Here is a 13,140-nt window from a genome sequence, read left to right as displayed (position 1 = left end):
GTCAGTTTGAATATACGAATGTTGTATACTAAGTTCTTGTCTCTTTATGGAGAAGCAATAGCTTTAGTTTTCCACATACAAAGCGCACCTGTACACTCTGTATACATATATAGATAGTGGTGCTCTCTGTAGACCTGCTGCCCTTTACAGTACCGGGTATAGGCTCCTTAAAGGAATTAACTCAAATTTACATTTGAGGGTCCAGAAAATTTATCTTTCCAGATAGTTCTCTTCACTGGGAAATTCTGCTTTATTTGCCAAAGCTCTTCATTGCTCTTTCCCATTAAAGATTTGTGCAAAAGCAGTCAATTATTTTATTAGAAGTTAGAAATAAAACTTATTAAAGAAATGAGAACTTGAAAATTGCCAATACTCTCCATGATATTTATATAAAGTTGCTTCATTTTCTTTGTTGCATTTCTGAAATTTTTATTTTATTCTGGCTTATTGCATAATAACATCCTGAAGAACAATCCTATAATAAAACAGCCCATAAAGTAGATGGTGAAATCAATTGCATATGAAGTAAAATATTCCTCTTCTTTTGAAAAATTTTTACTTTTCCATTTCACAGTTCTATCACTTAAACTAATAGAACATATATTTCTTTTAGTATGTATTGATTTAGAAGTCCTCAAGAAAATAATTTTCAAATTATACTTGAAAGGGCAAATAGGCATTTTCTTAAAAATTGGTTAAGCAGATATATGAAAGCTTAAAGAATATTCTTAATTGGAAAACAGTCCACAAAGTATCACGAAGGTGGAAGAGAAAGAAGGGGAAGGTGATAGTAGTAACCCCATTAAGACATTTGCATTAAATGACATAAAATTATGTTTTGATGTTATAACAGTATTCAAGTAATCTGTCAGAAGAAAAAAAATCTTGCTCTTATTTTGGCAACAGGCGTAGATACGACTGCAAATGGACATGTACCACTGCACTGCTGACTCACGCATCCCTTCAAGGCACAGTGACACGAAGCGAGCAGTGTCAATGTGCAGCACCGACATGCAAAAAACACAGTTCCACTGCCCCGTGGAATAGATCACATAGGGCAATTGTCACTAGCCAGTTTCTGAGCTAGACTGACACTTTCTTGAACTATCTGGGCACACGAACGATTACTAAGGCAGCTTTTGGTTTTTTCTGCTCGTTTATCGATGAGATACAAGTCCTCTGTAAGGGCCATCTGACTTCACCAACACTGTAGTTGTTGTTCTTCTGAGAATCACACTGTAAAAAACAATCTGTAGCATTACTGTCTGTTAAGGAAATGTCAGCTGAGTCATAACATTACAATATTTTTTCTGAGAGTTATAATGAAGTCAACAAGTAAAATTAGCTAAGCATCAGCTTTCATAATACTAATACAGAAAGCAAGATCAGGTGTGAAATACATTTATCTGAAGTGTATGAATGTATTTTCAAGGTAAAAGACTGTACAAAATGAGGTCCTAACCCTATAATCATTTAATAATATGCATAGTTTTCCTCATACTAATTTATTTAAGACTAAGTGTGTGCAACTGTTTCCAGATTAAATATCTTGGATTAACTTCTTTGAGGACTTTTTCATTCTACTTTCATTCAAAAAATTACCTTTACAAGAGTAAACACTGTTTTGGCACCCTCTTAAACCTTTCAGTAACTCTGTTTAGCACCACTGTTAATGAATTGTATTTGAAATGTGGAAAATGACAACTTATATCAACTATTTACTGTGTTGAGTATTTAAAACGCTTTCCTTAGCCTGCATACTGATACTCTCAGTCTTAGAATGTTAAGATGTGATGTTATTTGCTATTAAATAATTACATTTATGCTCTGTGACCCTATCTGAAATTTGGCAATGGGAATATATCATATAGAAAAGCTGGGGTTTGTGATTTTTTAAATCAGGTTGTACGCATGCTTAATCTTCATTACTGTTTATTTCCATTAATTTCTGAATAGTTCATTTCTAGAGTTCCTTTAGCTTTCTGGTCTACAGCTTAACATCTTTAGAAAATGCTATTCGTTAAGATTAATTTTATTAATAACTTAATTTTCTTTCCTTCAAGACACACTTTTTAATGGTCTTGGACTTGGTGCTGTCATTGGCCTGGGAGTGGCAGCCCTTTTGTTAATCCTGGTTGTGACTGATGTTAGCTGCTTCTTTGTACGACAATGTGGATTGCTAATGTGCATCACCAGGAGGATCTGTGGAAAAAAGAGTGGTTCAAGTGGAAAAAGTAAAGAACTGGAAGAAGGGAAGGCTGCTTACTTGTGAGTATTAATCACATATTTTGGAAACTTCATTACAAGAAAAAGTTGGCTCTCCAACTTGTAGTAACTTTATGGCCATTTTGTGGTCTGGCAAAGGAAATTAATAAAACTCTTCTGTTACTTGGAAAACCATTCCTATGAAATGGATAGAATTGTTTGTGGTCAAATATTGCCTTAAAAGAAAAATGGATACAAAAAAGGCATTTACCATACCTCACTTCCAGATCGCCTCTTTGTGCAGTTTGACACAAAAGAAATCAATCATAATTCAGTAACAGTTACAGGCACATCGTTGATCCATGTGGAACAGGTAACAGATCATTTTAACTTCGTTTCTACAAATCTATCTTTCAGCCGTTAATACCCAAAAGCTCAGCATATGGTTGTGGCAGTGCCAGTAAATCTGGGAGTGAGAGACATGGTATTATAGGTAATCTGTGAAAGAGTTTTTCTTCTCAGACATAGCATTTGATGGAAAATTTTCTTTCTTGACCATAGACTTTAAGAATAAAAAGTATTGTTGATTTTTAAAAATAAGAGTACTGAATTGGAGGTGGATGAAGTGCTGGTGAGTATGATTGTTCTTCATAGCAACAGTCAATGATTGCTAAACATAAATGCGGAATAAACAACCCTGATTCTCAGAAATACCCTTGTGTAGTGGCTAATTCGTCAGACAAATGGGAATGAACTGATCATTTATGTGCAAATATATTCCCTTAAATGAGAAGAGTGGATAGTGACATCTCTGGCAAAACAGTTCAAGTACTGATTGCATGAAGTAATAGCTCTTTAAAGACTCAACATTTACAGGGTTTTGAAAAGGTAAGCTGAGGAGAGGATTACTTATGGTCCTTCATTTTAGGCAGTTCCTTTTTATCACTAAACAAATTGTTTAATCTCCTCTTTATGTTCATCTGATAGACTTCTTATGCATACACTGTAATATTTCTGAGAATGTTTTAAATGGTTTAAGTAACATTTACTGGTCCAATTCCAGTGTCCTAGTAGTTAGGCCTTGCAGTTCATTCTCTTGCAGCTTCCCAGGTACCATCCTTCCCCAGATGCCTGTAGAGCAGATCAGATTTTGCAGCCCTCATTATTCACAGCTGTATCAGGCTTCTTCACTGTTGGTAGTGTAGGTGTGTCTTTCTTTGGTTTTAATCCTGGCCATTGGGTGTCTTTCTTAGGTAACTCGATTACATTTCTTGGTAACAACTCTGTAGAACAAAACCAGTCCTAGGCAGGCACAGAGTATTTACATCAAATAATGCTTCTGAACAGAAGTTATACCATAAAACAGCTTATTCCTAATTCTCCACAGCTTTCTGTAAGAGGAAGAATAACAGCATTTTTTTTTTGTTTTTTTATGAAGCCAGCATGTCCAGTTCAATAAAATCAAGAGCTTCTGGCTCTGACTCAGCTGTCTTTTCTTACTGAGAACAGCACTTCAATTTGTGCTTTAATTTCCCATTCAGGAAGTGTCCTAGTACAAATGGGTGTGCAGAGCCTCCTGAATGGGAAGACCTTAGGGAACTGAAGTTGCAAATGTCACTTGACAGCAGTTTATACCTTGCTATCAACATCTCATACACAAATGCCATTCCCTGCTGTCCCAGAAAAGCATAAAAGTGGTCACTTAATATTAGTTCATCCATGACACTTCTTTTGCAAAGACAACTATCTTAATGAAATACTATATTTCTTTCCTTGTGGGGGTGATCTTCAGCCGGCCAGATCTTAAAATATTTGTGGTTGTTTTTATTTTAGCCTGTTCTCTTCACAAATGAAGTGTCAGGCTAAAATGTCAAGACAGGCTTGAAGAGTCAAAATTTGAACTTACTTCATGCCAACTGCCATACCCTAAAAGACGCTGACATTTCCCTGTTTTAAATATGTCAATTTCCATCCCTGATTTTTGAGTGGATTTATGGTATGGTTCTTTGTTGCTTTTTGATTGTAGGACATATATGTATTTGTTAGTGATGTTCCACATGTGATGACCATAGATGATGCAATACATGTAACATGCGGCCACCTGGAACAGAAATGATATAAGGCACTTCCTCCAGATCACTTTCTCTCCTATGGAATTTTTAATTGTTATGCAGTTTGTACTTTCTGTACAGATTAGTTCCTCAATCCCATGTGAATACTCTTTGGAAATCATGTCTTGTAGGCTTTTAGTTGTGCAATAATTTGTGTTTGTCTGTAAGACTGTAGATATACAGAAAAGCTGAATAGAACTTACAATTCCCTCTGCCAGTCCTACAATAAACCATATTTTTTTCACAGATATGAAGTAGTCATGACAGTTATGTGAATCATCTACAGAAATAAGCATTGTATTCATTTCAGCATCTTAAAAGAGAATTTAACTTGCAGAGGTAAATCAGCACATGCAGTATTTAAAAAAAAAAAAACACCAGAGTGTTTTAGACTTCTACCCCTTAATGCTTCCGTAGTCAACTTCTTGGTGACACATTTTTCTGTGGTACACTCTTACTAACTTAAAAAAATATTCCTTGAGGATACCTATGAGGATGGTAAAAGTTTTCCAGGTACCTCCTGAAGAGATGGATTATTGTAGTTTAACATTCTGTGTAGCAATTATCTTCTCAGGAGCGATATGAAAATGTGAGATGAGAATTAGACAATTGTTTAACTGGGTCTTTGCTATGGCACATAGCAGTCTGACTGCTCTCTAGAAAATCACAGGTCCAGAAAACAGTTTGTTAAATATAAAGGTGATTGTTCATCTGTAACTCAGTTACTCTGTGTTTCCAGACTTCAGCTGATGAAGTTCCAGGACACAATTCCTGATCTGATGACAGGAATAGAAATGAAATATTTAAATGGAAAGAGATTTTATTTTGGAAATATCAAGTATATCTTGGATATCCTTTGATCTGCCTTTTGAAAGTAAAATTATATGGAAGTTAATTAGTATGAATATTGTTAATACTTCTGTAGCGGTGAGCAGCTATTCCCGTATCATGGCCATTTTATTGAGAGCAGCCTTGTGGAGAAGGACTTGGGGTTACTGGTGGATGAAAAGCTGGACATGACCTGGCAATGTGTGCTCACAGCCCAGAAAGCCAGTCACATCCTGGGCTGCATCAAGAGAAGCATGACCAACAGGTCAAGGGAGGGGATTCTGCCCCTTTGCTCTGCTCTGGTGAGACCCCAATTGGAGTAATGTGTGCAGCCCTGGAGCCCCCAGCACAAGAAAGACATGGACCCATTGGAGGGGGTCCAGAGGAGGTCACAAAAATTACCAGAGTACTGGAACACCTCTCCTACAAAGACAAGTGGAAAGAGTTGGGATTGTTCAGCCTGAAGTATAGAAGGCTCTGGGCACAACTTATTGTGGCCATCCAGTACTTAAAGGGTGCTTACAAGAAAGATGAGAAAAATCTATGTAGCAGGGCCTGTTGCAATAGGACAAGAGGTAATGGTTTTAAATTAAAAAAGGATAGATTTAGACTAGATATAGGGAAGAATTTTTTTTTTCGATTAGGGTGGCAAAACACTTGAACATGTTTCCCAGAGAGGTGATAGAAGCCCCACCTAAGGAAACATTCAAAGTCAGGGTGGACGGGGCTCTGAGCAACTCAATCTAGTTAAAGATGTCCCTGCTCACTGCACAGAGATTAGACTAGATGACCTTTATGATTCTATGGTTATCAACAAAAGCACAGTGACAATACTAACTGCTCGATCTTCCTTACAATTCTTTGTCCAATTAGCACAAAGGTTATTCTTTTACTTACATGTGAATAACTAGTGCTTGTTCCTTCAACCAGTGGAGCAGAAGGGGCTAGATTCTTATCACAGAAGGGCTCTTTACCCTGTTCTTGTAGCTGGGATTGTCACTATATCAGGAGATTAAAGTACACTTCTGCAGTGCATATATCTACGGCTCTTTACATGCCAGAAAAATTAAGGTATAACTAGGCATCAAGTGCTGTATTTGTTATATTAAGTTAAGAAAATTTGCATCTATTCCCGTGAAGAGGCCATCATCTTATTATTTAATCATAAACAAAATGCTCTTTGGAGATGCTAATCCATGATGTTTGTGGAGTTAGGTAAGTAACCATGGATACAGGATGCTTTGAAGACTTCAAGGAATTGGGAACATGCTGTTAAATATGTCTCTGTGGTGTTAGTCACTGATAATTAGTTCTGCCTTTTCTTTGCCGACTTTTGAGAGACGGGATCTTGATAATTAGTTATCTGTAATGTATGTGGTTAATATGATGCTATGAGACTAAGACTCTTTTAATAATATTTAGGAAAGATGGATCAAAAGAGCCAATAGTGGAAATGAGAACAGAGGATGAAAGAATTACCAGTCATGAAGATGGGAGTCCAGTAAATGAGCCAAATGAGACAACTCCTCTCACAGAACCAGAGTAAGTAGTCTGACATTCCCTGGAGTTTCACAGAAGCTCCTCCTGGATGTAAGGATGGACTTGGCTTCCTGCACTCTGGGAGGGAAAACAAACAATTATTTTTTTTTTAATTTTACAGTAATCAGTCTAAATCACAGTAACCCACACACAACAGCTGAGGTTATCACTAGACATTTTTCTGGTCTTTCTGTGACCCAGAGTACAACCACATTTGTGCTTGGAAGGCAAGACTGCAAGAGCGGCAGTCTTGCAGCGTACCTTTAAGCCACCACTTGTTCGAACGTTAGCAAGTATCCAGGGAAAGTTTCTGTCCCTCTCTGCTGCCAAGTCCCAATAAGCTCCTCCTGTGCTCTTGGTCAAAACAGACCTTGTGTCAGGGTAAGGGGGTATGAGTAGACTTGCCCTGCCCTCTCTATCCCCCTGGTTACCCCTGCCCAGGGGCGACGAGCCCCACATCAGCTCTGGCCTCATTAGCAGCCCATGCCCAGCTCTGGACCTAGTGGGACATAGACCCACACCCCGCTGCTGCCCCCAGCTCTGCCCACTGCATTCAGGGGCTGGAGGATGAGGCCAAGGGCTCTGCCTGCACTCTCAAGCTGCCCCATAGCTTGTCCCTGATGCTCCTCTGCCACTCCTGGCTTACCTTCAAGCCCTGTGGGGAACCACAGCCAGCAGAGACAGATCATAGTCCTGCCACCTTCTTTCTCAGCCCCAGCACTCACAGTCACCTCACCCCCTGAGCCCTCCTGCCCCTGCAGTGGTGGCCAAGCAGAAGTACAAGGTGGTTTTTTTCAGTTGGGTGCTGCTGATCTTTACCAACTACACAGTTATTAACCACTCTGTGGGAATTATCTCCTTACTCTGAGGAATGTCCTCAGATCCAAGTCAGACACACAACCCCATGCACAGCCTGTATCTAGGGCATGTGATCCTGTGCTCCAGAAATCCAGCTCCTCACTGGGTGGTCCCTTGCTGCTTTGTTCACGTGTTCAGTATTTAATTCCACATGATGTAATTAGAGTAATAGTGCTGAAGGGCAGTCACTTTGCTCAGTTCCCTCATGCCCCTTCCCGTCCTTGCAAGCTGCTCTCAGCACAAAAACTGCAGCGGTTCTCGCCCAGGCTTCATCTGCCTCCTGAGTCACAGGGACCAGCCTTTGACTCAGGGGTCCCAGACTTTGGCAGTCAGGTCCTCTCCTGTGTTTTACGCTGCAGTCCAGATTAAACTGGGTAGAGTTCCTGGTGTTTGTACCTAAATAGTACTTTTCAAAATCTATGTGGAGGATAAAGTAATGTTTGTGATAGAGCACAAGCAAGCTGATATTTTGCTAAGTTTACTATTACAATCAGAGCTTCTAATATGCTTTTTTTTTCTTCTGGAAATTTAGTTGGAAGAGAAACTAATATTTCAACAAAGGTGATGACAGTACCATCCTTAATATTGAGAGCCCTCCTAGTATTGTTAAAGGACATGAACTGATTGCTCAAGAGTTTAATTTCTGATCCTCAAAAGCTGATTGACCTGAAATTATTGAAGAAATCTCCAAGCTTCTTTGGTTTGAGCTCAGAGATTTTCACGTATTGTGAAAATCTCCTAACTCATGAAATCTGAAAGCTGTCAGGGTTATGAAGACTCTTCTGCAGTAAATATAGAAACTCACCTGTTGATTATTTGATGGCTTCACAGTTGTCATTTAAAAGGAGAGGATGTTCTTTCTCTTTCTGAAAATACAATATCGCCTTCCTTGCCATTATCTAGAACTGCAAACTCCAGAACCTTTAATATGAAAAAGCCTGTGTTACTGACTATCATTGGCATTTGGGGGAGGGGGGAGGGGAGGAGGCGGAGGGGTGCAGTTATGTAACTGCACGTTAAGCTGTATACTTCTTTAAAGAACCTGCACCTGAAGACTTGAAACTTGTCTTAATTAAATAATTATGTGGGCTTTTTCGATGATTAATGATATGTTTGCTCTTCATATTAGAATTTATAATGAGGGGCACTCTAGAGAGCCCACAGTTAGGTAAGGAGTCGGGAGAATGCAGTTGCAAGCATTGTACAAATCCAGTGGACTTTGGCTATGTTAGCAGGTAAGGCACTAGGGCCACATTTTTTCGTGCTTCAAGACTATGTGTAGCACTAGATCTTGCAAATACAAATGAGATGCATCTAGCAAGGGATATGATACCAGGAAAGATTAAGTTTAGTTCGTCCTGCTTGTCTCACTCATGAAGAACAGATGACAGGAGTGAAATATAAGAAAATTAAAATAAAAAAATGTTTTATTATCATAGGGGAGGGGGAGATAATCAGTCACTGGTAGCATGAAACAAAAACTAAATCACAGGAATACCTGATAAGGGATTTGATTAGTATTATGTTCTTGGGAGAGTAGGACTGCTAAGAGATATTAATAATGGTGATAGTTTCCTTGTCTGTACTTTCTGCTCCTACACCTGATGGCAACAGGCAGCGGTCCAAGGTACAGCAGGACAGAGGTCAGCTAAAGATTCAGGACAGCGGCACTTAGGAAACCAAGGATGAATAGAGCATTATGGAATCAGGACATCTGAAGGGAAGCTGGTGCTAGGGGAACATGGAAAGACCTTCTGCTTAGACACAGGTTATAGCTGATGCAATGGAGAAACAATATAAAGTGCAGAGGAGATGCCAGTAAAGAAAAGGATAACTCAGTAGAGTGGAAATACCTCTCCCAGTAGAAATATCCCCAAAGTACATTGTCAGCAACTCGGACTTTCAGCCAGAAAGGCAGGGGACAATGGGCAGAGCAAGGATGACGAGTGAGGATCTTAAAGGGGAAAGCTTAGCTTGTAGGAAGGCAAAGTTTCAAGGACATTCCAGGCAGGCAATGTTCAAACAAGGTGGGATCAATTCTGACTGTTTATGGCTGTCTTAAAGGTGTACAAAATAAGCCTTCAGTTTAAATTAGATCAAATATTTAGAAAAATTATTTGAAGTTCTTTGAATAATACCAAATTAAACTCAGAAGCTTAAATGCAATTTGAGCATTTGTGGGAAATAATTAATAAAGACATTACTTCCTATTACAATAATAGAGTATTTTCATTATATTGGTTAGCATAGTATTCAGCAGTCTACCTTTTTTCTTTACTCAGGTGATTCTTGTCAAAGCCAAGTTTGGGATTCGTGTGTGTTGGATGAGCACAAAGCACTTTTACCTGCAAGTCAACAAGTTTTAATAATGCTTGCAGGAACTAAATTTAAGATGTGCATTTCATAGTACATTTTTGTAATATGATTAAAATACCACATGAAATGTGGTACTATAATTAAATTCCTAGTCTGACATTATTGTGTTTCTACTATTGATTGAGTTTTTTATTACCATTTATGAAGCTGGGTGAATTCCAGTATCAAAGTGGCTAGGAGCCATTTTCATAAAAATTAGGAAAATAAATATTCCAGTTAAAGTTTCTGATCAGTAACAGCAGCAGATTGTTGCAGTTAAGCCACATGCAGTGGCTTAATTGAGAAAATCAATATTATTAATGATTGATAATAGCCAGCATCTGTTTAAAGCAAAAATAAACCCCAACTTTTAAAGTTCTCTAGTATTTTTGTGGGTTTTTTTTTTAAAAAGCTGTTATTATAAAATATTTTAAAATTCGGAAGAATTAGTCTGCCTAGCTGAAAAATATAAAATCATTTCAAATAGATGTAGGTAAAGGAAAATCAAGTGTAGAAAAATTGGTGTAATTAGAATATTTAAACTTCACTTAGTTAATTAAAAGAGGGTAATGATTGAGTCTGTTACTTAAATATGAATTAGTATTTGAAACACAATGAGAAGAAAATTCCAAAGTAACAGTTGTCATAATCAAAAAAGATAATGTATAACTATAACTGAACTGATAATTTCATATTATATCCAAAAAAACCCCACAAATTTTTAAAGACAATAAAGTCAGAGAATAGTGGATGGAGTTTTCGATGAGGAAAGCTAGGAAAATATTTTATTTGTTTGTAGTTTGGATTGGTTTAGTTTTCCTTATTTGCATTGAAAGCAGGGCTCATTTTATTACCCTGTTTGCGTAAACATGGATTTCAGTAATATCTAGTTTCCTTCAACAGCCTTCTATCAAATTTGTCCCATTTCAAATAATTTGAAGTTATTTGTTACATGCTCATAATCGACTTCTCCAAAACCAATTTGTTTAAATTCCCATGCAGCACATTGTCAGTTGACCAGCTTTTACTTTGACTAAATATTTCCTCCCTTTCAGCAACATCTTTAGAGAAATTTTTCAAAGTATTAGTCATTTCTGAATATAAAGGAGAAATTTATATAAGCCTTTATATAAAGCTAGATTAAATTAGCTCTTTTTTTAAAAAAAATACTACTTTAAGTGCTTTGCATTATCAGGCCTTTAACACAGGTACCTACTTACCTAAAATCATCTAATGAGCCGTGCTTCCTCTGACTCCATGTTTTATCCTCTTTTAAAAATGGATTTATGTTGATTCTGCTATTTTCATTATTTCAGGCAATGTATTGCGGGCTGAAATCTTTTTCCTTTTGGTGTGCGATATGAAACAAAGAATTACTAGAGACCTCCCTCTGTGCTCAAAGCCAGACAACTGATATATATCCCACATATTTCACTGTAATAGAACAAATTAGTCTTCTCTTTGACTTAGATATAGGTTGTGCTTATTGTCTAACTTCTAGATAAACAGCATCTTTCTTAGTTCATTTCAGTCAGTCTAAATTTCATAAGACTGGGAATTTGGGAATTGCTTTGTTTTATTAGTTATTATTAAACACTGTTATTACAAGACATTCCTAAGGGATTCCTCAGCCCGGTTTTGAACAACACATTGCTCTTTGGGACATCAAAGCAATCACAGTGGAAGTTTACTGAAACATTTAACAGTTATTATGAGTAAAAAAGGCATACACATACTATAGCCCAGTTAAAAAACAGAAAGCAAACCCAAACTGTACTCATGATTAACGACTGTTATGCCCAGGAGACATTATTACAGGAACATCTGAGTAAACCATACAAATTTTTGACAGCTATGTTTTTTGACAGCTGAGTACTGTCAGCAGGGAATCAATGATTTTTAAGAACTTTTTGAATTAATTCAGTGCTTTGTCTTTCCTGTAAAGTAAGGTTGGGGTCTCTTTTGCCATTGGAATTAAGGCTTATAAAACTCTTCAGAGTATTCACTAGGTTAGTCTTAAAAGAGCTGTAAGTTACTAACACAGCTAGATTGTGTGATCCAGCAAAAATAAATTGTAGAAGTTTCTAAATAATAAAATAACTTCCATTACCTCCATGTGCTATAAGAAGTTCTTTACCTATGTCTTGACATAACCTCCAATTAAAAAATGTCTTCTTTCATATATAATTGAATTTACATTTAAAAACAGACATAAAATAAGAGAGTGTTATCTAGAGTCATCAAAAGTCTTGACTGAAAGTGATTCATGGTATCCTGGGGAACCCATTCCTCTGTACTGTCTTGTGTCAGGTTATTCAGCATTCTGTTGTTCTTTTGTCCTATTGAAGAAATTGCATTTTGGACAGAAGCAATGTTGTTATCATGTGCCATTTAACGTTTTCTGGCTTTATAGAAATGGAGAGTTAATATGAATTTCTTTAAAAGCAAAGAACTTGGGTACTCAAAATAATTATATATTATTTTCAATAAATTCTATTTTTAGAAACACTATGAACTGGATAAGTAATACATGCATCGCATACTTAAATTCCAGATTATGTGTTATTTGTTTATTGCCATAATTCCTCTTTTTCTTCTGATAGGAAACTGCCACTAAAGGAGGAAAATGGGAAAGAAGCTTTAAATCCAGAAACCATAGAAATCAAAGTTGCTAGTGACATCATCCAGTCAAAAGAAGATGATAGCAAAGCATAATAAGATAAACTACAGCTGTCTGGATAATGCATTTGGATTGAAGTAACCACGTGACCAAAACTTTACAGCTGACCTTAATTTCTTGGGAAACTTAAGCTTGGAATAGTTAGTACATGTGTACATATGATGAAACAGTTTCTGTCTACGGTTCCTTTCTATTTTTTTGTTAATCGGTTTAGGATGTAGTTTCGCTGACACCAAGTCCCATGGTATAAATTTGAAAAAGCTGCAGAATAAGAACTGTAATTTATTACATGACAAACTATATCTATTTAGAAGAATAGTTACAAAGCACCCCTAGCCACAAACAATACATCAGGTCTCTCCAGATCTTACAGTGCAAGCTGCATACATAAAGTGCCATATACTACTGTATTTGTTTCCAGTTATAATAAAACAGAAGTTTAGGTTGCCTTTAAAGAAAAAAAAAAGAAAACCAGTCTCAGTATCACGTTTAAGACCTTAGCACTGACAGACACTCAGTAGTCATTCCAGCTATGCTTATCACTTGAAGCAAACAATAAAAAGA

General features: G+C 37.1%; 1 protein-coding gene across 1 annotated transcript; it reads left to right on the top strand.

Annotated features, from left to right (window-relative positions):
• Nucleotides 1-2,063: 2,063 nt before the first annotated feature.
• Nucleotides 2,064-12,886, top strand: LOC104281377 (neural cell adhesion molecule 2-like; the record flags this gene model as incomplete). The annotated part of the gene is made up of 3 exons (XM_009879349.1): nt 2,064-2,268; nt 6,567-6,686; nt 12,500-12,886. Coding segments are annotated over 3 exons (437 nt in total), but the record flags the coding sequence as incomplete, so codon positions are not given.
• Nucleotides 12,887-13,140: the final 254 nt, after the last annotated feature.

The sequence above is a fragment of the Apaloderma vittatum genome, unplaced genomic scaffold (assembly GCF_000703405.1).
Source record: "Apaloderma vittatum isolate BGI_N311 unplaced genomic scaffold, ASM70340v1 scaffold11902, whole genome shotgun sequence".
Taxonomy (NCBI): domain Eukaryota; kingdom Metazoa; phylum Chordata; class Aves; order Trogoniformes; family Trogonidae; genus Apaloderma; species Apaloderma vittatum.
Note: the sequence above shows the minus strand (reverse complement) of the source record. Positions and strands in the feature narration are given on the sequence as shown.